This window comes from Poecilia mexicana, unplaced genomic scaffold, assembly GCF_051168715.1.
Source record: "Poecilia mexicana isolate PSO_F unplaced genomic scaffold, ASM5116871v1 scaffold_12, whole genome shotgun sequence".
Taxonomy (NCBI): Eukaryota; Metazoa; Chordata; class Actinopteri; order Cyprinodontiformes; family Poeciliidae; genus Poecilia; species Poecilia mexicana.
In genome coordinates this window covers 20,159,243-20,181,637 of record NW_028263381.1, presented here as the reverse complement: position 1 = coordinate 20,181,637, position 22,395 = coordinate 20,159,243, and the positions used below count along the sequence as shown (strand labels likewise).

At 38.4% G+C, this 22,395-nt stretch overlaps 1 protein-coding gene and 1 non-coding gene across 7 annotated transcripts in view; one reads left to right on the top strand and one right to left on the bottom strand.

The window, feature by feature from the left end:
- Nucleotides 1–22,395, bottom strand: part of vav2 (vav guanine nucleotide exchange factor 2) — a 200,569-nt gene that overhangs the window by 11,516 nt on the left and 166,658 nt on the right. For 3 of the 6 annotated variants that reach the window (XM_014991152.2, XM_088011049.1, XM_088011050.1), the window contains 13 exons: nucleotides 17,018–17,117; nucleotides 14,725–14,820; nucleotides 11,162–11,230; nucleotides 10,784–10,870; nucleotides 10,391–10,479; nucleotides 9,749–9,881; nucleotides 9,335–9,349; nucleotides 8,883–8,992; nucleotides 8,235–8,336; nucleotides 3,573–3,661; nucleotides 1,660–1,673; nucleotides 1,527–1,545; nucleotides 688–815 (listed from right to left, as the gene is read on the bottom strand). In XM_014991152.2, coding sequence (XP_014846638.2) covers nucleotides 688–815; nucleotides 1,527–1,545; nucleotides 1,660–1,673; nucleotides 3,573–3,661; nucleotides 8,235–8,336; nucleotides 8,883–8,992; nucleotides 9,335–9,349; nucleotides 9,749–9,881; nucleotides 10,391–10,479; nucleotides 10,784–10,870; nucleotides 11,162–11,230; nucleotides 14,725–14,820; nucleotides 17,018–17,117 — 1,051 coding nt within the window. The remainder of the gene's footprint in view (nucleotides 1–687; nucleotides 816–1,526; nucleotides 1,546–1,659; nucleotides 1,674–3,572; nucleotides 3,662–8,234; nucleotides 8,337–8,882; nucleotides 8,993–9,334; nucleotides 9,350–9,748; nucleotides 9,882–10,390; nucleotides 10,480–10,783; nucleotides 10,871–11,161; nucleotides 11,231–14,724; nucleotides 14,821–17,017; nucleotides 17,118–22,395) is intronic. The other 3 variants (XM_088011051.1, XM_088011052.1, XM_014991160.2) reach the window with 3 other exon arrangements.
- On the top strand, nucleotides 6,929–7,001 carry trnav-cac (transfer RNA valine (anticodon CAC)). The gene has a single exon. It is a non-coding gene; the product is annotated as a tRNA-Val (tRNA).

Genomic DNA, 22,395 nt, shown 5'->3' with positions numbered 1-22,395 from the left:
AAACATGTCTGTATGTGAAAGAAAATAAATTAAAAGGACTAATTAGTGTCACTAATTCACATCTTAAGCAGTAAGAGATGCCAGTCGGTGCCTCTAGTGGCTAAATCATAAAATGGCAGCTTATCTGCAACAACTGAGCTTGAGCTGAGTTTAAGCCATCTGCGACTTGCTGCAGTGTATTTAAAGCAGAAAGTACCACTGGAAAATAAACAGTTAAAACCTGCATGTGATGGGGAGGTCTCTGCTTGGATAAGACCAGAATTAAATTGGTTTACTGATCCAAGATGTCTTAGAAACATGAGATAAAGGGCGATTACTAAATATGAGATGGTGCTTACTAAGCACTGAAACAGAAATGGTTGTGTCTAAATAAAAAAATACAAATAAAAAATCAGTTTTTGGACTGAAAATTAAAGTTTTGTGTTAAAAAAAGTCTTCAATTTCAATCATGTTTTTTTTTTATTTTCAATGTCTGATTTGATTTATGGATTTTTTGTTTGTTTTTAACCTTTTTGAAGATTTTTTTTAAATTTTCTCCTACAGATTTGCTCAAGACTGCAAAACTGTTAGAACTCTACATATATTTATACTGATAAACTATTTATCAGATGTACCTAATTTTGTAATTTGGGTTTGTTTTGTCAGTAAATGTTCTGGTTTTTGGACTCTGAGTAAGGACATCTGTACCTCCCACCACGGGGTGTCTGGATCCCCCTTTAGCAGCTCGATGAAGTCTCCTGTTTGGAAACAGAGAGGCGTCTTCCCTGGAGGCGTCGGTGTGCCGTGGTAGTTCCTCACAGCCACCATCTTTGGACCTAGAAACAATTTGGAGAAAAATCAGAAAGCAACAGTTCCATTAAAAACTGAGGGAAGGGTTAAATTGGCATTTATGAGTCAAAATACTGCATGAATTGTCTAAAGTAAACACACTATAATCACAATTTATTCTGTATAGTGATATTTGGTTGCAGAACTTATTATTTATAAATATTTTGGCTAGCTGTCAAAAGGCGTGTGTTCCCTTTTTTGATCTTTTATTTGGAGGATCTACTGAAATACGAACATTTGCTTTTCCTCATGTACAAATCCACACTTTTTCCTTCCACTCAACTTTTTTTTGTTTTTGTAGGAAAACATAACATTTTTACTTTTTGATATGATACTCTATAAACAATAGTGTTTTGTCCAGAATGTAGGCCATGTTTTAGGTTTTGACACCCCTGATATAGACTGCATAACGACTTGAAGTAGAACATTTATGAGCCCTTTTTGAACCACAAGTTAGTTTTTTATCAAATCTGTGTGTAAGAAATTTTTTTAGGTCTCTCAAATTAAATTCTCTTTAAGGCCTTGTAAAATTTTGGACCAGTTCTGATTAAACTCATAATATTTGATCCATTGGCTCTCACGCTGAAGAGCTCATGAGGTTAACCTGAAATATCCAGAAGATGGCGACAGAGAGCTGTGACACCAAGCAGGACAGTTAGAAAAATCAAGCCTCAGGTGAAAGATAGGAGAAAACTGACCTGGTGACATTCCAGGCTCCTGCAAAACAAACACAAATGCAAAATCAGAAACTTATCATAGCTTAAATTAAATATTGTATGTTTAACTTTAACTGAGGAGAATTTTGCTGTTTAGAAGAACAAGTAAACTCACCATATCGTGAGGATCTGAAACAAGAAAAAATAATGTTATTTTATAATTTAATAAGCAATATAGTGTGTTTTCTAGTTAGATACAGATTCACAAATATGTGACTTTATATCAGGAAGCATGGAGGTGGCAAACAATATTTAATTTTGTGCTAGCAGCGTTTGGTTCTTTTTGCCATGCTTACATCAGGTTTCCTCTGCTAAACTGACATGCACTTTAATATAGCATAAACACCTCAATGCTCATCTGAGCTAAAGTCGAAGAAATCTGTGGGACACATTTGGGGTTGTGAATCCCCCTGAAGGGATAGCTAAGAATAATCCATCTGGAAACGGGATGATAGTGTGCAAATATGCTGCAACACACAAATTACATTTTTTAAGTTTGTGTTTAAAAAGAAAAAAAACTGATATTTGCTGTTTTAGGATCCAACAATACCGATAGAAAATCTGTTAAAATTGATCATTAATTTTACAGAGCAGCAATGCCAAAACCCTGGATCTCACTGGAGGAAATAAATCTGGCAAAACCAAGTCTGAACCCCCCTGTGGGGTCTGAAACGGCTTTCCCATGATTCATCCTGACTCCCAGTTGCTGTTTCCCTCTTTGGTATCAAACTCAACGACACAATGAATTAATCCCACCTTCCTCCCGGTTTCTCCTGCTGTTTCCTGGATGCCATGTTTACCTTCTTGCTACTTCTTGTAAACGTGTAAAAAACCTCGACACAAATACAACCACACAATGTCACACTAATAAAAATGTATATTTATCTTTTAGTTTTCTGCATTTATTCAGTGAGGTTAACAGGCTCTCTCACCATCACCATCACCATCCTAAGTATGTGGCTTCTGTTAAACTGTATGAGGATATTAAATGGCATTAAATGATATTAAACTGTAAAAATATATAATTTGTTTGGTTTTATTTAGAAAAACCTCTGTGGACTGAATGCTAATTAGCTTAGGCTAATTATCTATTGATTCTGGACATTTGTACCTTAAATTGAACACAAAATGGAATGAAATAAAATTAAACTAAGCTTTTCATAAAAAGAAAACATACCCTACAATAATCTGGAGACTTTGAATACACCTCAAATTCCCACTTTTAAGTAAAGAGGAGGATCTGTGATGCTATGGGGCTGTTTTATCTTCCAAAAGCCCTGGGAACTTTAGCATGGTGTCAACAGTGATGCTACTATGATTTAAAGAAAACACAGGATTTTCTGGTCTAGCATCATAAACAAACAATTGGATTTTGCTAAACTCCCCTTGGACTTTAACTGCAATCATCTGTTTTGGTCTTATAAAGTAAGGACTGAACTTTTCAGCATCAAACACTCGTAAAACAAAGGATGAATATGTGGAAAAGCTTCTCATGCCCAGTGGAAAGCATGGTGGAGGAGCTGTGGTGCTGTGGGCTGTGTTTTTATTCCAGAAGTCTTGTTGTAAAGCATAAAGCATCCTTTGATCCTTTAGCAGGATGATAAACCAAAACATACAACAAAATCAATACAGAAAAGCTTCACCAGACACAAAACTAACACTGACTGATGGTCATATTTGTCCCCAGATCTAAATCCTTTAGAAAACCCAGCAGGACTTGTAAAAGTAGCACAAAGAGTGATGGTTACACATCCATGTGCTTGTACACTCCGACCCTGTAAAACGTTATAAGTGCTGTCCTAAGATGATGCCGCTGCAATAAAAGATACATTCAGGCTTTTTACACATATTCCCAGGAGTGAGAACCATTGGGAAAGGAGCTGTGATTTAGACCGATGACTGTCATCGTATAGACCATTAGCATTACTATTTGCCACACAAGTTTTTGTCAGAATGCTCCCAAAGAGCACCTCTTAACTCCATAAACCTAAAGTGAATAACAGATGCTCTAAGAAGGAAAACACCTACTGATTTTACAGATGGTGATCACTTCCAGACACTCTTTGTGAGCTCCTGTTCCACAGCGAGAGCAGTAGTAGCCCTGATAGAAGATGCCCCTAGAGGAAACACACACACACACACGCACACACGCGCACACACACACACGCACAAACTTTCAGAGCTGTAATGCAAACAGGAAGTGTCTCAGACAAACATTAACCTCCAGCGTTAGAGTCTAACTCCTTGTTCTTCCAGTTTGCAAATATGGCTGCTTTCTCATCGTTTCCTGCTGTTATTCTTTGAAACCATAAAGCATGCAGGTTTCGTTTTGACCCATGCGGTCCGGAGGTGTTCCTGTAATGTCCACAGTAAACACCGCATGCATAGCAATGCTGCCGCGTCGAATACCGACTCCCATAAATCACGGCAGGATCCACCGGGAGATGCAGCACTAATTAGCATCTAGATGGCTGGCTCCTGCCTCCGAAGGCTCTGTGGATTCAGGTCAGCGAAGGCCGGGAAAATGTGCGGGTCAATACACAGAGCGGTGCTGATCCGGCTTACTGGGATGGAGGTGAGAGTGGTGATCCACGACAGCGGCGGGTCGTGACCCGCTGCAGTCCAGGAAGCTCGGGTTTGAGCTTACAGTTGGGATGTTTAAAAACATCTGTCAGCTAAGAGTGTTCTCACTCTAAAATTGGAGTATTTTGGTATTTTCACCAATTGATTTAATTTAGTTTATTTGCTTTAGTCTTAAAGCCAAGTTTGGAAGGCTTGAAGGACATTAGTTGAGGACATAAGTAGGTACTTTACTTCCCTTCAGTTCAGTTTTCTTTCTTTTTGTTTCTTTATCTCTAAGAGATGACTTGTCAAATACATGTGCTGCACTCCACAAAACTATCTAAATTTGGATCTTTTTCAAATTTGTCATACTACATCCATAATCTTCTGTGTGTTTTATCAGGATTTGATATGTAAAGTATGGAACTGTAGGAATACGACACAGGTTTGTCATCTACATTTGGTTGCCACGGATTTAAAGGCAGCAGAGTAAAGGGGGAATGAGTACTAAGAAACAAGACACTTCTTTTAGTGAAAAGAAATATTGGAAACTATTTAAAATGTTCATTCTACTTCACAATTTTGCACTCGTCCAAAAGCTAGAATCTTTTCAGTATTAGCAGACTTTTCTAAGGGACTTATTTGCAAAATATGTGTGGATTCTTTTTGAAGAGTATATCTAAAATCTTTGAAAGAAAATGCAGATTGGGAAAATATGTAGATGTAGACATAATACTACCTGACACCCTATTGGCGTTTGCAAAGCAGCCGATTGATTTTTCTTTGAGCTGATTGGCGGTACCTCAAGAGCGGAAATACGAGAGACTGTAGATCACATGTGTCAAACTCAAGGCCCGCGGGCCACATGTGGCCCGCCATGTCATTTTATGTGGCCCGCCCAGCATTTTATAGGCCGATGATTGACTTAAAATAGGTTTTGAGCACGAATTGACTACAAACTACATCTCCCACAATGCATTCCGATTGTTACCAGCCAACATTATGGCTTCTTGCCACTAGAGAGCAGCAGAGTCACCTCAAGCTGCTTATTGATTTTCCCAGCGAATAAAACTGAGACATCGACAAGCTAACATCAAAACGTCCAAGAAAAGAAACATCGATTTACAAGTAAGACTGTGAATGGAGATGTGTGTGAGTTGGTGTGAGGGCGGCAGGTGGCGCTAGACTTTTTTTGTTATCCGTTATCTAGACCGACAACATAAAAAAAATAAATCGGTCATGTACTATTTTTACCCGTGAAATTACAATCATATTAACATCGGATATTTAGTCGCATTTTATGCTGTTTAGTTAATATTCACCGTGAATCCAGATCTCATCACAGATTAAGCAGATAAATGTATCTACATTTTTGTCGTAGTGACAAAAACCACCCCAATAACTTTTAATAAATTAAATTAAGCGACTTCACTTAAATTAGCATCACTTCACCCGCTGGGGTCTGAACGCACTTCCTCCTGGTTCCCATCTGCAGAAAAATCTGCGCTAATTAATCAGTCAGTTGGATCTGTCTGATCCAAACAGATCAACTGAACTCCTGAGTGTTTTACCCTGTGCGGTCCGGTGTGCGCTTTTACCAGGATTTTTATTTTTTTTATTTTTATTTTTTGCGGGGTTTCTTTCTCCGAAACGGACAGATGTTACGTCTGCAGCTCCTCCAGAACGTCGCTCTCCTGGGTAACATGAACCCAGAAGGCTCCATTTGTTAAATCCGCTGGATGAGTTACTTCCAGCGGTTTCTTTCTAATTCCGCAGTGGTTGAGCAGCGGACTGCGCATGTTACAGTCTAATTAACTTTTGCATTGTCATTTATTTCCTCAAGATAAACTGAAAACAAGTTTTCTCTGCTCTGCTCTGTAATGGAGACTTGAATTTGCCATTTCAACAAAAGGTTTGTAATGCGCTTAATAACCATTTATTTGTAAGTATTGATTTTATTTTTTAGTCATTTAGCCAAGACTCTGTAGAACCATTTGTCTCTGCTAATGACATCTTTAATACATTTTTTGATCCCAGGCTTAGTTTATGGACTGAACAGACAGAATTATACATGCATTATACATTTTGAACTGTTGATTTTATTTTTGAACCATTTTTTAATGATTCAAAAATATATTTAATTGTAAAGTGTTGATTTTATTTTTGAAACCTTATTTATTATAGAGTGTTGATTTTATTTTTGAACCCTTATTTATTTTGAAGTGTTGATTTTATTTTTGAAACCTTATTTATTATAGAGTGTTGATTTTATTTTTGAACCCTTATTTATTTTGAAGTGTTGATTTTATTTTTGAAACCTTATTTATTATAGAGTGTTGATTTTATTTTTGAACCCTTATTTATGTTGAAGTGTTGATTGTCTGAAAGACCTTACACATGAATTGTCCCATGCGGGCTTTGAACCGCTGACCTCGGTATTACCAGTAGGGTGCTCTAACCTGCTGAGCTAACTCACCTACCTTACAAACTGTTGAGTTTCCATGGATTTAAGAAGAACTTACATGGTCTTACCACATTGAAGAATTGATAAGTATTAATTTTATTTTATAGCCATTTAGCCAAGTCTCTGTAGAACCATTTGTCTCTGCTAATGACATCTTCAATACAATTTTTTGATCCCAGGCTTAGTTTATGGACTGTAATGTGAAATTAGGCACAAGTATAAGTCTGACAGTTTGTTCACCAAGTTACTGTGCTCTCTGAGAGGATCTGTAAGTATTTGACATTGTTCCATGCCCATCGTTGACATTAGTCTCTAACAGCTTTTGGATCATCTACCAGGAACACTGCACAGAGCATGAGTTTCTGTAGTGTAGTGGTTATCACGTTTGCTTCACATGCAAAAGGTCTCTGGTTCGAAACCAGACAGAAACAGATTTTGCATGTTCTATTCATCACAGGTGTTTACTAAAGGTCAACAAGGGTCTGTGATGTCATGGTCTGTACTCTGAATCCAGGCATCTGAGTGCAAACCTCAGTTGAAATTTTCATGTGTTGCATCTCACATCATCAACTTTGGAACCTTAAACTGAAACAAAGCAGGGAAGTTCAGTTCCTGTAGTGTAGTGGTTATCCCGTCTGCTTCACACGCAAAAGGTCTCTGGTTCGAAACTGGACAGAAACATTTTTTGTAGGTTATACATCTCTTAGGGTGCAGTGAGACAACAAGAGCCTTCCTCTTTTGTGATGGTTGGGGCTGCCGGCTCCTCAAATGGATTAACACAACGTTGCATTCTCTTTAGTTTTCTCTGGTCTGGAATGGAGACTTGAATTTAACGCGCCATTTTAAACCAGAGGTTTGTAATGCGCTTCCTAACCAGACGCTCCAAAGCGTCCAGTCCATAACTCTTCAACACGCTGTCAGCTCCCAGTCAGAGAGACGCAGTTCAGAGACCATGAGATGATATTCAGAAAGGATTTTTAAATTAATTGATTTCAGTTGCCTCTGAGACTAAATCTTTGTGTAAAGTCTATAATGTCTGACCATGTGACTTGTTTTTATTATTTGTTTGCTTACCTTTAAATATTGATTTAAATATTGTAATTTTTAAACTGAGCAGTAATTTTACATCCATGGAAACTCAAATGTAATATTTAAAACTTCAATACATAAAATCACTTATTTAACAATATGAGGTGTTTAATTTATTTTTAACATTGTATTTTCATACATTTATGCTAGGGCTGCCCAAGTCTAGTTTTCCAGAGCTACCATCTGCAGCTTTAGATGCATTCCTTCTCTAACACACCTGGACCATTGACTCATTATAAGCCTCTACAGACCTGAATGAGGGAAGTCAACCTTTTGTCTGGGGTGTTTTAGCAGGGATGCACTCCTGATTTGTCAATGTAGCCCGTTGAGGGTGGCCAATATGCTGAAGTGGCCCTCGGTGAAATTGAGTTTGACACCCCTGCTGTAGATGTTAGCTAAATGCTAAGATGGTTCCAACAGTACATATGCATGCATGCTTTGGTGAAGTTTGTGTTTGAATTATTAAAATGGTAGCTAAAGGTGTTTCATGATGGAGTGTAAGAGTTAAAGAGGGATTTCCCGGCTGTTCTGGTCACTAACCCCCGACTGCAAATGCCCTGAAATAAAAGTCTTACCTTAGGAGCATCTTGCAGGCTCTGCAGTTGGTGTTCTTATCAAAGGTGTGCATTTGGAAGTTGTGCTGGTTGGCGGTTGCTCTCTCAGGCTTGATGTTGGACCTGAACAATAAATAGTTTCTTATAAAATAAACCGATCAGCCAAGGAAGATTCTGACAAGAATGCAACCGCCGACAGGTAGGGATGGACAACAGATCAACAACAATATACGTCACAATATACACAAGATCTGGATCAATATAACAGAATATTCATTATGTAGAGCATTTACTGAACTCAGGTCCAGAACCACACAGCATTCTGGGGGATGTAGGCAGAGGAAAGACTTTTGTGGCTCATGGTCAGTTAAGCAAGGATGCAACATAAACTAACTCACATATTGGTTGCCTATTAAATTCTTAAAAAATTAAAAACAATGGCGTGGAGTGAAAACTAATCGAAAAATAGTTTTTCTACTAAACAACACATTGCTTCTTAAAGAGAAATCTGATTCTGATGGGATAAAAGTTTTAAACTACGTTGCATGTTGCCAAAAACAGAAATGTCTTTTTAAACGTAAAAACAATTTACTCCAGAAAAGCAACGCGCTGCAATTCAAATCCCATTACTTCAGGTAGCACTGATTTCCTCTGAGTAATCATACTTACATGGCCATCTCAAACTGCTCCATCCACTTCCTCTTGTTTTCTTCCGTTTTACAAAAGAACTGGAAGCCCTGCTTCCCTTGCAGGTGGATCAGGTAGAAACCATAAGACCACTAGAGAGAGAAAGTGAGCGTATGGGAGATGGAAGAGGGATATGTGGATGGCAGTGGCAGACAGAGATGAACAAAAAAAAAAAAGCGAGTGATGAAAGCAAATTTTTGTAAACTTTATGTGCTTTGTGCATAATCACAGTCGGTTCGGAGATGGGGAGGAAATACAAAAAAAATCCCTTGCATGCTTTAGCGGTGCATCTGAGCAAAACAACAAAAAAAAGAGCAGGTCACAGAGCAGAGAGCTACATGTGCAATCACAGCATGACACCCAAAGAACAACACTTCCAAAAATAGGCCTCCATGAGAAGATGAGTTAAATAAAAGGGAGTCGCTTGGGCTTACCATTTTTCCACTTGACTGGCAGGCATGCAAAAAAAGAAAGACACCAGAGAAAGACCCAGTTACACATGCAAACATGGACGGAGTCATGCAGATCCAAACCAAAAGAAAGCAATGTTAGACCGGTGGCACAATGCACTACGTCTCCATGAATCCTAAATGACCTTCATTGCATTTACATGATTGTTCAAGCACGGACGAGCACGACGCACGATCAGCACCTCGATGCATTACTCATACGTATCTGAAATTATCATCAACAAGCTCCTTCGGCTCAAGGACACCATTTGTAATGATTACACAGGCTGTTTGATCACGTGCGCCGGCGGCGGTGCCGCCGCTGAGATTAAACTGTGGAACAAACAGCTCTGCTCGGTCCGATTTCAGAGCAAAACAAAAACCAGATTGGTTTCTTACCTTTTTCATGTCTCTGTTGTTCATGGGGTCGTCTGACATTTTGTACAGCTGGAGTTCAATGATCTCCTTCAGCTCGTAGCTGTAGCCTTTTCTCTTGCAAACAATCACCACTTTGTCAAAAAGGAAAATGTAGCTGCAAACAGAAAAGTGTGGCACGTCAGTAATCAGACAGGGATGAACGGGTTCTGGGTAGAAGTGACATGATGTGACCCTGTTGACTCAGTAAAAGGACATGAAAACTGACTGGAGATGGCAGTTTGTGATGAAATGTTGTAATTATTTGATTGTAAGAACAGTTTATTAATGTAATTAGACTTTTATCTTATGTTAAATTGAAAACATATAACTGTTTTGCTAATTTCATTATATTAAGGTAATTACACTTATTACACATTAATGACATAAACATTACTTTTGGTAATTACATACCATTACTTCGTTATCACATATTTACTACTAAACAATAACTCTACTGCCAGCATCCTGTTACAAGCTTACTAAAACTTAATTGCATTGCACTAATCACATAAAACTTCAGAATAGTTACATTTTTATTACCCAGATGTTACACAATTGTTAGTACTGAGCTGTAGTTCAGTCAGTTCAGTCCTGCTGACCCTTTGAGACCAAACTCAAACTCACCGGTCTTGTTTTGTTCTGTTGACGATGGAGGACACCTTCAGCTCTCCGTCTATCTTTGGCCTGCCGTACTCCTCCAGTTTCACCTGCTGCTTACATTATAAAGACACACAGGGTGGCAATCTGATGCACTATCACTCAGAAACGGAGCGTTGCACAGCTGGTAATTACGGATATGTGTTGGAGGCTTGATTGGACATTAGTTCCGCCTGGAGATCTACTCAGCAACATTTCATTTCTGCTTTTCACTGCATTTATATTCCAAACAGGTGAGAGAAGCTCCACAAGCCTATCTTATACAGTGGAAGATCATTAAATATTTACATTTTCAAGGTATTTAGACAAGACATAATCATTAGCAGATCTTTTTCTACAGCAGAAAGAAGTGACACTTACAAGATTTTCTATTGAACTTTGGAATTCACTGATTTTCTTCAGCGTCTCGTTGTCTCTCTTGACTTCGTTGATATACATGGCCAAGTCCTAGAAGGGGATGATTAGAGACAGAAAGCTCAAGTTCAATAGAAACTAGAGCACACTGTTCAAATGGCTGCATATAAACAAAGGTGCATGTAAAAAAGTCAAGTTTATTGAAACTAATTTACGTAATAAGCATATAACACAATAAACTAAAAATAAACATTACAGGCAAAATAAGGAGATGAAATAAATTCTAGTAGTCCAAACTAGAATTAATCAATACTCCAGTTATTATTAATGAAGGAAAACTCTAAAAAAAACACATTTTTAGGCTTGATTTAAAGGAAAAACCACCTCCATAGCAGCCAGGGCCTCTTTAAGTTGCTGCCTCTCAGGTCGGTCAGTCGAGTGACTCAGAAGTTCCTGCAAAGAAAAGTTGGTCATTATTACTGAATCTTATCTCAGACTAGTTCAGGTTTGCAAAGACAGAAGAGTCTCTTCTCTAAGAACACAGGTAGCATTTATGTAAAGGCTAGTAAATAACTCCATACACAGCAACAACTTCAGTTATAATAAAGTCGCCAAGTTGGCAGCAGAGTAAACTGTGCCCACTTCAGCCATTCACTACCATACAGGGAATGTTTCCAGTTTGGCTAGCTAATTAACTAGCTATATTTAGCTAGCAAGCTACAGATGACACGTGATTGCTACACAAATTTATCACGGTTTAAGGTGTCAAAAATCTTTTTTTTTTTCCTCTGGCATTTTTTTTAGCTTTATATGCTAATATAGTAGGAATATTTGACATTTTCTGCAAAACTAGCCATGTGCTAACTGTACCAAGAGAGCCACTGATGGGTTGAAGGTGCTAACATACTGCATCTAAGTAGCAGGGCAGGTTTTATCTGGGAAGGATAACAATATATTACAAATCAATTTCTATAAACTTCCCATCCTTACTGTGTTTTGTTAAAGTGAACCAGATCTCTCCAGATGCATTCTTCACAAAATCAATAGTGAACCTGAACAGTGTTGAAGAGCCACTCTGAGAAAATACTCTTTGTGATTTCATGAAGACAAGAGCTTCATTTTTTTCTGATAACACATTTTTCTCAGTTTCACAGCAGCTCATTAAACCTTACCAGAACCATCTGAAATCAGGTGGAAACATAAATAAACAAGCAATTTATGAATTCTGGGCAACTCCATAATCCCCACGGCTCAATTTTTATCATGTCATTATGAAGAACAGAACAACATAATGTGCCTAGATGAAATTGAACAGACCTGCAGGCCATCTGAGAAATAAAACACCGATGTGAGATAATAGGACACTGAGTGCTGTGATCATTGCTGCTGTTCTTTGTGGTTTGCTGGATACTTCAGCAAGATGTCAAAGTGTGGACATTTCATACTCTACACTCTGAAAGTAATCCCTATTCCAACCTGTTAGGAGGAAGCATGGCTGCAGGGAGGACAGGCTTCATCTTGCTTCTGGGTAAAAATACCAAACATTCTACCACATTTTTTCCTTCCACTCAACTTTCCAATAATAGAACAGCTTTCTATTTAGTAACTTATCCTCTTTTCTGAGGGTGTAAAGACAGTGCTTTCCCTGATGTTGCTAAATGTCAAAGCATAGCAATATATAATATATGATGCAATGTAGAATATTCAAATTGTCTAAAGAAAACTAGGTTTTTATCATGATAATCAAAAGTGATCAAAGATAAAACATCACTGTGTGAAATGTGTCTGTAAGTTTCACTTTTCGGATTGAATTACTGGCATAACTCAACTTTTTGTTGATGTTGTAACTGACTGAAATTCTCCTGTGCACTAAAACCACAACATGGCACAAAAAGTTTTACTTTTCATTAATGTACAAAACTGATGCGAAAAATGTCAGCCGACGCTCGCTACAAGCTTGTCTGTTCAGCTGGGAAATGTTACTTTAAATGCTTGCTTCACTAAAATGAGGCATTTCCTTATCACACAGAGAAATGCTTGCAAATAAAACACTAAAAGTGACTAACTCAGCCGTTCCAAGCAACATAGTGAGGTTCTCAGATTCTGTTAGTTTAAAGGCTACAACACGACACATGTTCACCCAGTTTTGTTCCTCAATGTCTGATTTCACATGAGACAAAATGAAGTTTTGAAGTGACACATGGTAAATGGTGCTGTTCAGAGATTCCCCTGTGCTGCAGCCTACATACATGAGCTTCACAGAGGATGACGGCTTCTGATGCTAAATATCTAAAAATAATCAGCCACCAGCTTACAGTAACAGGCTTTTCTGCACATAGTTAGCATAGCATTTCATCTCTCTTGGGTAAAATGTGGAAGAGTAAAAGCTGTCAGTGTCTAACATATAGTTACTGCAGAAATGATGAACAGGTGAATGCAATAACAGCAAAAAAACATATTTTCATAACCAGAAAGGGTAACTACATGCTTTATTATGGTGGCACTAAATCAATTCCCTAATTATAATACATTATGAAGAAAAGAAACCACAAAAACAAACCAGCTGTTGATGTTTTTCAAAAACACTGACGCTTTTCTTGCAAATTATTTCTGCACAAAGTACATTTGTTTAAAGAAAGCCTGGAATCATAACCTTCTTTCAGTTCAAAGCTGGGATTGAAATCAACAAAAGCAATCAGAGAAACTGATTTCTCTTCATTCACAGCACATAAAGGATCTATTCACACCACGAACAAACGGTGAACTCTGCTGCGATGAAATCTACGCAGCATTAAGTGAAGCGATGCCCTCAGGCATGATTAGACCTGTGAAAGCGCCCCTCCACACAAACACAGGACCTGTCGGCGTGGTACACCCTCAGGGCGCCGCGCGTGCGCCGACACTCTCCTGTAAAGTTGCGGGAGGCGGTGAAACGGGGTGTGTTTAATCTGATTAGCGCACGGCTGATTTGACCTGGGAGGCTTGCTGCAGCTCCTGCAACGGTTCAATACCAACAAACAGAAAAGTCGCAGCGTTCACAGTCGACTTGCAGCGAAGTAACTCATTTGCCGAGTGATTTGGAAGATGAGGGTGAAACAGTCATGGGGGATATTACAGCGATCCACTTATTTAATAGTAAGAGCGAAAAAGTAATCAGTGTTTTGTTTGGATTTCATGAAGCAAACTAACATTAAGCAGTCTGTCACAAGATGAACCTGTGTGCTGTTCCTGTTTTATTAGCATGCTTTTAATTTGAAATGTAAGTGTTTTATCCTGTTGATTACCAAACCTTTGACTCAGTGGGCTAAAAACAAATGTAGGCCACAATTAAAAAAAATCTTCATTTGTTATAAATATATACAGACAGTGGGTGCTATTCTGTGTTGTCCTATTGCAGAAAACCCGAAGAAAAAGAACAGAATCTGCAGACTGAACATGACAAAATGTTTTTTAATGCATCGTATGGGAATCCTCCTGGGTTAAAACTGTGTTTCTGTAGCTGTTTAGTTTCTTTCTTTGCTATAAGAACCAGAACAAACAGTAAAGGAAATTATAACTTAGTAATCAACATGTTAAACTGAAACATATTTATAGCAGCTGACACAATGAGCTCTACTTATTGTGCCAACTTTTGATGTTTTAATAAATCCACTTAGATTTTTCCTTTTTTAAAGTGACACTGGGACATTTCTGCTTTCCTCCACTAGGAGGCTTCAAACTTTTCAGGACTGCTTTTGATACAAACATTGACAGCTTGAAATTTAAAGCTGTGAAGATTTTCATCAGCTCCGTCTTCAAAGAGATGCATTTCAAGTCCAACAGAAGAGAAAACGACAGAGCTGCAGGGCATTTAAAGCCGATCTGTCAACTCACTCTTCAAATGCCCAAAGTGGGATTAAGTGGTGTGAAACGGAGGACACAGCTGGTCAGGAGGAAGAGCTCCTTACCTTCAGTAGTAGGTGATACTTCAGCACCCTCTGCATGGGAACCACCAAGAGATCCTGCAGCTTGAACTTGCCCTCCTGCACCTTCATGGTGCATTCCTGCAGGAACGTGAGCAGCGTGAGCAGCAAGGCATCATCACCATCACATGTTGCATAACAGGGAATTGTTCATTTTCCACAAGCATTGTTAAGTAATTTATTGCTGCATTCCAGTAACAACAGTGAGGTGTTTTTGTTTTATTTTTCTGCTCTCAGTGGCAGAAATTGAGCCCAACTGCTCTGCATGCTGACAAAGAAATTCCTCCAAATAATGAAAACATTCAGATTAAACTCTGCATCATCAGCCGACAGAGCCGCTGTTGTTCCCCTGCAGCGGTTTGTGTGGAAGCTTATTTCCACCTAACAGCTTATCGCTCCCCGCCAACAAGGCCTTTAAAGAGACCCTAAGAAGCTGATTTAGGGCGCTACAAAGCTGGCCCCGTCTGAGAGGCTCTCAGACTGTGATCACCCCATTACGCCGTCAGTGGCACCCAGAGCCCCTTCGCTGCTCACAGACTGCTGATGCAACTGTTACACAACAGCTCTGCACAAGAAATGACACTCGTTCACATTCTGCAGGCCGTGCCAACGCTCTGAGACAAAAGCAGTTTTTCTCAAGCTTTAACGAGTCAGATCGAGATTCGTTAGATTTCACTTTGGCAGAAGCAAAATAAGTAATGCAGACTTTACAAGTTTAAAAGGATTTTATTAGGGGATAAATGAAGTTTATACAAAGTGTCAGTAAGGCTCCAGTAGTTGGGAAACTGAGCTGGAAAAAGGTTTTGCTCAGCACTGATTTGATCCTGTATTGTTGGGTAAAGTTGGTTTATGTTGATCACATTTTTAAAACAGCTAAAATTCTCCACAGCCACACATAAAAATTCCCAAGATTTTCCACTGTCACATGACACAGGATTCATAGCGTATTACTGCAAAAACACAAAGTCTTACCAAGTAAAAGTAACTTTTTAGCAAGCTATAAATGCTTAATAAGTCAACTTTTTGAAGTTAGTGGACTTGAAATAGGACAAACTAAGATATTTGCACTAGAAACTGGACCAAATTTAGGATTTTGAAAGATTTTTGTAAGATTTTGTATTTTTGCAATGTTACTTCTGGTTCTCTGGAAAGTTTTTTTTTTCTTTTCCTATCCAATATGGTTCATAGGGAGCATCGTCATCTGAGGAAATAACCTCATCCCGATGCAGCCCGGTCCAGATCCCTTTAGGAGAACCTCAGTCTTTTTTTTTGTTGTTCTTAAATGAAACGTTTCTCATTTTCCACTTTCTTTGACACCAGTCCAGGGTCCAAAAGCCTCATGCATAACAACTAGAAGCTGCCACTCCTCAGCAAACTCTTCGGAGACGCCCTGAACCTTCTCAGACACTAAGCCGTTCTTCACAACAGATGAACTCTTGATGTTTGGATTAATGTTAATTAGGGTGAAACTCCACTAGCAGTAACATTTTGGCCTGTGAGCACCAAATTAATCCTGGCAGCAGGCTTCCTTCAAGGTAACAGCAGACAGAAGAATGACTCTGCTCCTTTTTAAAGCAGCCACTCTGCTGCCTCACCAGCATCGTTAACATTTTCACCTGAGCTCGCTGCAACCGTGCTAGCAGGTCATTTTACGGCGAGCTAAGTGCAAATGAGATTTTTGTGACTAAGTTCATTTTCATTACCTTTATTAACTTTGCAGCCAATTGCATTTCATCTGAACAGCCTTTACAGCAGCGAGATGCAAAGCAGATTGGAGCAATAAAAACAAAAGTAGTGAAGTTTGTAAATACTCAGAGTGACTATTTTTCTTCTAAAAATAAATATATTGGCCATAAAAAGTAATAATTTGACATCAACTGTGAAGCTGTATGCAGCAATCTTTACTTTCCGTATTCAACAGACAATACATATAAATTCACTGCATACTTTTTCTATTTTTCCCATCATTATTGCTTATACAGTTTCACGCATGGTTAATAATATTCATTCCATAAAACACAATAATTTCTGTTTGTTTTTTTGTCTTTTACGCTGATGTAAAATAAATCTTGTTGAATAGATGAATGTAGAAATGGTGTCAAATTTCCACTTGTTATTTTAAGCTATATTGGATTAAACTTTACAGCAACAGCGTACTGGACTGCATTAGATATTGCTTATGTTTACATAATCAGTCAAATGAACTGAATCCCACCTGCAAATTTATTGTAATTTCTTTAAATAAAAGTCTGCATAGTTAGCGCTAAACGTAGCTTACCTCCACTTTAATCTTCACATCCTCCCGTGTTGCTATTAGCTCATCCAGTGTCTTCTGGGCGTTCTCCATGTGGCTGCAGTACTGACCGTAGATCAGCAACCTGAGGCGGGGACAGATCTCTGGATTAATCCAAACTGTCACGCCTCATCATCCTTTCAGGATTCGGAGGGAAAAGGACACGTTAGAGGAAGTAAGGTGCATGTGTGTTTGACCTTTCCGTCAGTTCTGTTCACATGAAGTGGACACAGAACTCACACCGACACACACAATATGCATGAATCTTAAAGTGGGACGGACAGTAAAGTGGGGGAAACTAATTCATGTGAATACTCATAGTTCCTTTACCTTTGAGGGTTTTTCCTGATGGATCCTTTCTTACACCATAAAAGAGCAAAAGCGCACAACCAAATCCAAAAACCAAAAGAAAGCTAAAAAAAACTGAATTTTTTTTAGAAAGTTGCACAAGTGGCTTCTCCATCCTACTACATAAAGAGAGTCAGTCATTTAATTTGATCACAGAATATGATGTGGTACTACTATCTTTGTACAATTTAATTTCAATAAAACACAAAAATGCGACTGGAGGTTCACATTATTACAGTTTAATCTATTAGTATGTTACCACTCAGTATATGAACAGACAATTATATTGGCACCCCTGTCAAAAATGTATAAAACCCCACAAAATTATTATTCCTTTATTGCAGGAAAATAATCACAACCTCTAATTTGAGCACATTTGTTGAGGGTACGATTTTTGTACCCTAAAAATTGATTGTAGTTTCCCTTTTTCCCCTCGGGTAAATACATGATGTGACACAGAGGCTAATTTATTTTAGCATGTAGCCACAGGGGGTTTAATTCTGCTGCCACACATAAAACGAGTTGGAAAGGAAGGCCAGAAAAATAAAATCTCCAACATTCTGTTAAGAGGACTGTAGAAAAGGGCAGCATTCAAATATTTGGGAGTTATGCCATGAAAACATCTCTAGAACCTGAACTAGAACTAGAATCCCAAACATAAGACTAAGTAAACACAGACATTCACCAGGTACAAAGCGGGCTGCATATTTATTACTTAAATACCAATAATTGCACAGCAGGTGATTTTATGAACCTGGTTGTTGACAAAATTCACCAAAATCAATTACAAAATCAATTGGTAGATTTCTACTCTTAATGCCTGTTGATGCATATTCAGCACATACCAAGGAGCACATTGGAAGACTTTTTGCTGCCATCTTATGATCAGTTATGTGCATTTATGGCTAAATTACCTAAGTCCAAATAATAATCTGGTTACTAATTTCCTTTGACACAAAAACACAGAACCTTTAATTTTTATGTAATTTTTCATAATTCCAGATTAATAACAATTTTTAAACGTTGGATATTTTCCAGAGTGAGATAATGCTACTGTAGTGAAAGCTAATTCAATTTTAAGACTTTCTGAATATTTTCACCATGAATACTAATAAATATTTCAACATCTATAAGTACAAAACAAAAGTACTTTAGCTTTAAAGCCTCATGTCCAGGTTGGGTTTTTCTGTTCTGTCCTCACCGTCACATTTTTAATTAAGCTGAAAAATCGAATCTATAAAAAACCCAATGCAATATGCGCCTCAATCTGACGCAAATTGAAACATCACTTGAAACAGACTAGATTGTGACTGAGATATCTGCGGCCGTCCTCTGAGACTGAATTTGCATGCTTGAGCTACAATATGAGGCTTAATAAGAACTAATGTGGCTCTTTGGCATGTCTGAAATGTTTAAGATACAATATGAGAGATAAAAGAGAGATCACTGTCTGAGTCCATAATTAGCTCTGAACTGCTCTGTGATTCCCGGCCTGCAGGCTGTGTGCCGCACGTTCGTTTTAAGATTAATAACACAGTTCCAGAGGTCAGTTTAAGAGACGTTTACCACCACAGGGGGGGCAGATAAATGATTGTGTGAATAAATGTGTTCTGATTAGAAAAGTAAAGCAGGCTGAACTCGAGGCGGCGTTCGTCAGGGTGGCATCTTACTGCCAACAAATTGTAATCACAGAGCTCTAATGAAAGGCAGATTTCCTGTTATCAGTGTGAGAGGAAAAATATCCCGTCGTTCCAAGCGGTGCTTCATTAGACGCTACAATGGGACACTGACACAGATCTGGGATGGTTCAGCTGGGAGCCAGTTCAAAGTCATCTTGCCTGGAGGACGCTGCTACACGTGGCACACATTGGAAGTAGGACGTTGGCACGGCTGGCGCGGTACTCCAGCCCTCACCCCTTCAACAGAGCTGGCAAAGCTCTTACACTGAATCTTGAGAAGGGTTAGTTGAGAGAGGAGGATGTCTGCAAACTGGAAGTGTAGCTGCAAAATTCTGCATGCCATGCGCTTCATTTTTACTGTTTTTACCTTACAGATGTGGACAAATGTGTGGAAAGTGTTGAGAAATATGCAGTTTAGATGTTGCACACAGAGATCGCTCAGAGTCCTGGTCTCTCTCTCTCTCATTCCCTGTTTAGTCCGTTTTAATCGAACTCCAGCTCGTTTGCCTGGGAAGTCCAATTTGTTTGTGGAGAAGAGAATGTGCAATCGAAACAAAAAGCAAACTCCACCTAAAAATCCAGGGCGGTTCGAATGAATATGTGTATGCAAGCGGAAATGGGTTATAGTGCAAGGCATTTTGGGTAAATACAACCAAAACAAACATGAGAGTCTAGTACAAGAGAGAAATGGCCTTTAGAGTTTTACCAAATACAAGAGCTAAAATCTGACACCACTTGAATGTTTGTTTACATTTTGAGAAGCAGAAAGTTGCGTTCATGTTTTCCAGAGAGGTCATTTCTTTCAGTAGTTTGTAATGCAGCGCCACCACAGGCGAGGAGGGGAACAGCTTTTTCAAAGGGTTTAGTTTGTTTAACACAGTGAGGGGGGAAAGCAAACTGCAGCAGATGAAAATGGAACGGCCATCGTGTAAAAACTCTCATTCCCTTTTCTTTTCAGCCTCGTTAGCTGTTCTCAGGGCAGGGAGAAACCACCAGATTTCTGATTGAAATGTTCTTGAATATCAAATACCCAAAAGCTCCCAGGAGTTTTCTTTGAAAGAAATAAATGCCTCTTCAATCTGTTGTGCTCTTCAGTAGGCAAACGGGATTGTTTGTAGCAGAAAAGTTCAAACTTAACTTCACATATTTACGTTTGTAATTTGTACCATCCTCCTCACTACTTGTGATGAAAAGACAAACTTCTCAATAAAAAAATGGCTTCTGAGACAAAACTTTAAATAAAGTCTCAAATAGAAAAAATAGAAATGTTTTAGCTACATTTCATTCAAAGGAATTTATTAGGGTAATAATAGTTTTTCCAACAGTTTTCTATCCTAAAACAATTATGAACTGAGATGAACTCAGGATGTGTGTCTGTCTTTTTTGCATTTCCTTTGCCCAAATGTTTCATATGCAAGATAAGATCAGTGAATTATCTCTCTAAGACCCACGATATTAATCCTGCTACTCTGGCTATGATGTCATGACCCAATTTGTTTTTAACATGCACTTTAATAATTTACAACAAACATGCAGTAAGATTTATTTCAAAATGTTTGTGGTTAAAATTAGATTGCAATGTGATTTCATGGCTGCTCCCAAAGCACAAAAGTGCAAACTCACGAATCTCCATTATTGATGTGAAAGCATGTCCACATGAATAATTTCACGCTGGAAATCTTCCTAAAATGTTCAGGCTGCAAAATGGGGACCAGGCTGCCAGAGGTAAAGTCCTAAACTATGAGATTCCCCAAAACGAATCCAAACTTTTCCCAGAAAAGTTGACTGAAATATGATCAGGAGGATCCAATAAGATCTGGATTAGGACTGGATCTACGCTCCCTCAGCTCCGGCTCCGCTGGAACTGTGATTGAGATTAATGGGCGGCTGTAAGAAGGCAGATGGAGCATGAAATGTTGCACAGACCAAAGATAGAAACTATAGAATGAATGTTCGGGACGTAATGGGACATGAAGGTCTTATTTTAAGACGTTCAAAGTCTCTAACATATTTCAAAGATAACCTGAGTAACTATAAAATGATAATTTGTTTCCCTTAATAAAAAAATGCATTTAGAATTTTCTAACTATTCTCTGACACCAAAACTTGAAAAAATCTTGATCTGAAACCTTTTACTTTGTGAAAGGAAGTAAATCTATAAGCGGTGAATAGATTTTCACAGCAGATCATGTCAAAAATACGACAATAAAAACATCACTGGAGGTGAAGCAGTGGAGTAGGGAACAGCATTGCGCTCAAAATGCGAGTTTAATTCTTGTTCTCATTCAGCTCTCTTCAAAGGAGCCCATTGTCACAGTTTTTGATCTGCGGCTCATTTAATCGATTTATTGTTTTTGCAGCTGTTTACAAGCCACAAGAAACTTATTGTAGGATATTTTTTTTCTCAGCTTCTAATAGTTTGAGTTCAATACCTGCTTAAATAGAAAATAATTATACAGGGAATTCAGAGAAGAACGCAGCCCGTCGTCTCACGCTTTGTCCTCTTTTCTCTCTTTAACCAGTCAGTTTAACAAAAGCACTAATGGTGAGTGGAAAGGGCAGCTTGCTTCGTTTCCCCCCAGCCAGTCAGAGCTGTGATTACTGCAGCTAACAGCTTATCATCTGCTCTGTACTTTGGGAAGAAAATAAAAACAGAATTCAGAGCAAATCCTGAGTTAGAAATAAAAAAAGTCGCTTTTATATAATTCAAAATACTAAGAGATGATGGAGATGTAGAGAGCTGTTCCCTTTTGCAGAAAATATTGGTGTAACTCTTCTTGCTGTACATTTTCTTTAAAATAGTCAGACGTTGCTACCTTTTAAGATGCTCGTTATTTTTAAAACTTTGGCGGCTTTTTTGCTCATTTTCAGGTCGGAAGATGAGCTTATTGATTTTGGCTTAAGACTCTGACCTGTGGCTGATGAGACATTAAAATCAAGGAAGAAACCAGCGTTGTGCCAGCGCACAATTTAGCAAACAAGTTATTGAAATTCAGACCCAGCTGTTGGAAATACTCCCAGATTAGTTCATATCTTCCATGCATTTCAGTAGATTAGAAGATATGGACTTTAACTAGACCACAACAAGCATAAAACCTCAATGAATAATGTCGTCTCAGTAAGAAGGAAAAGTGTGTCTCTATATTGTGATTGTGGACAAGAAGGAAAACTTTGCTTTCTAAGAACATCGTGGAGGTCAGTTATGGATAAATGGGCAAATATATTTACTCTCAAAACATTTAAAGAACTGCATAAAATTAAAACAAGCAAAGAAATCCAGGTGGAGATTTGAACAGAGGTCTTAAAGGGTTAATGATCTCTCAGGTTACGAGACAA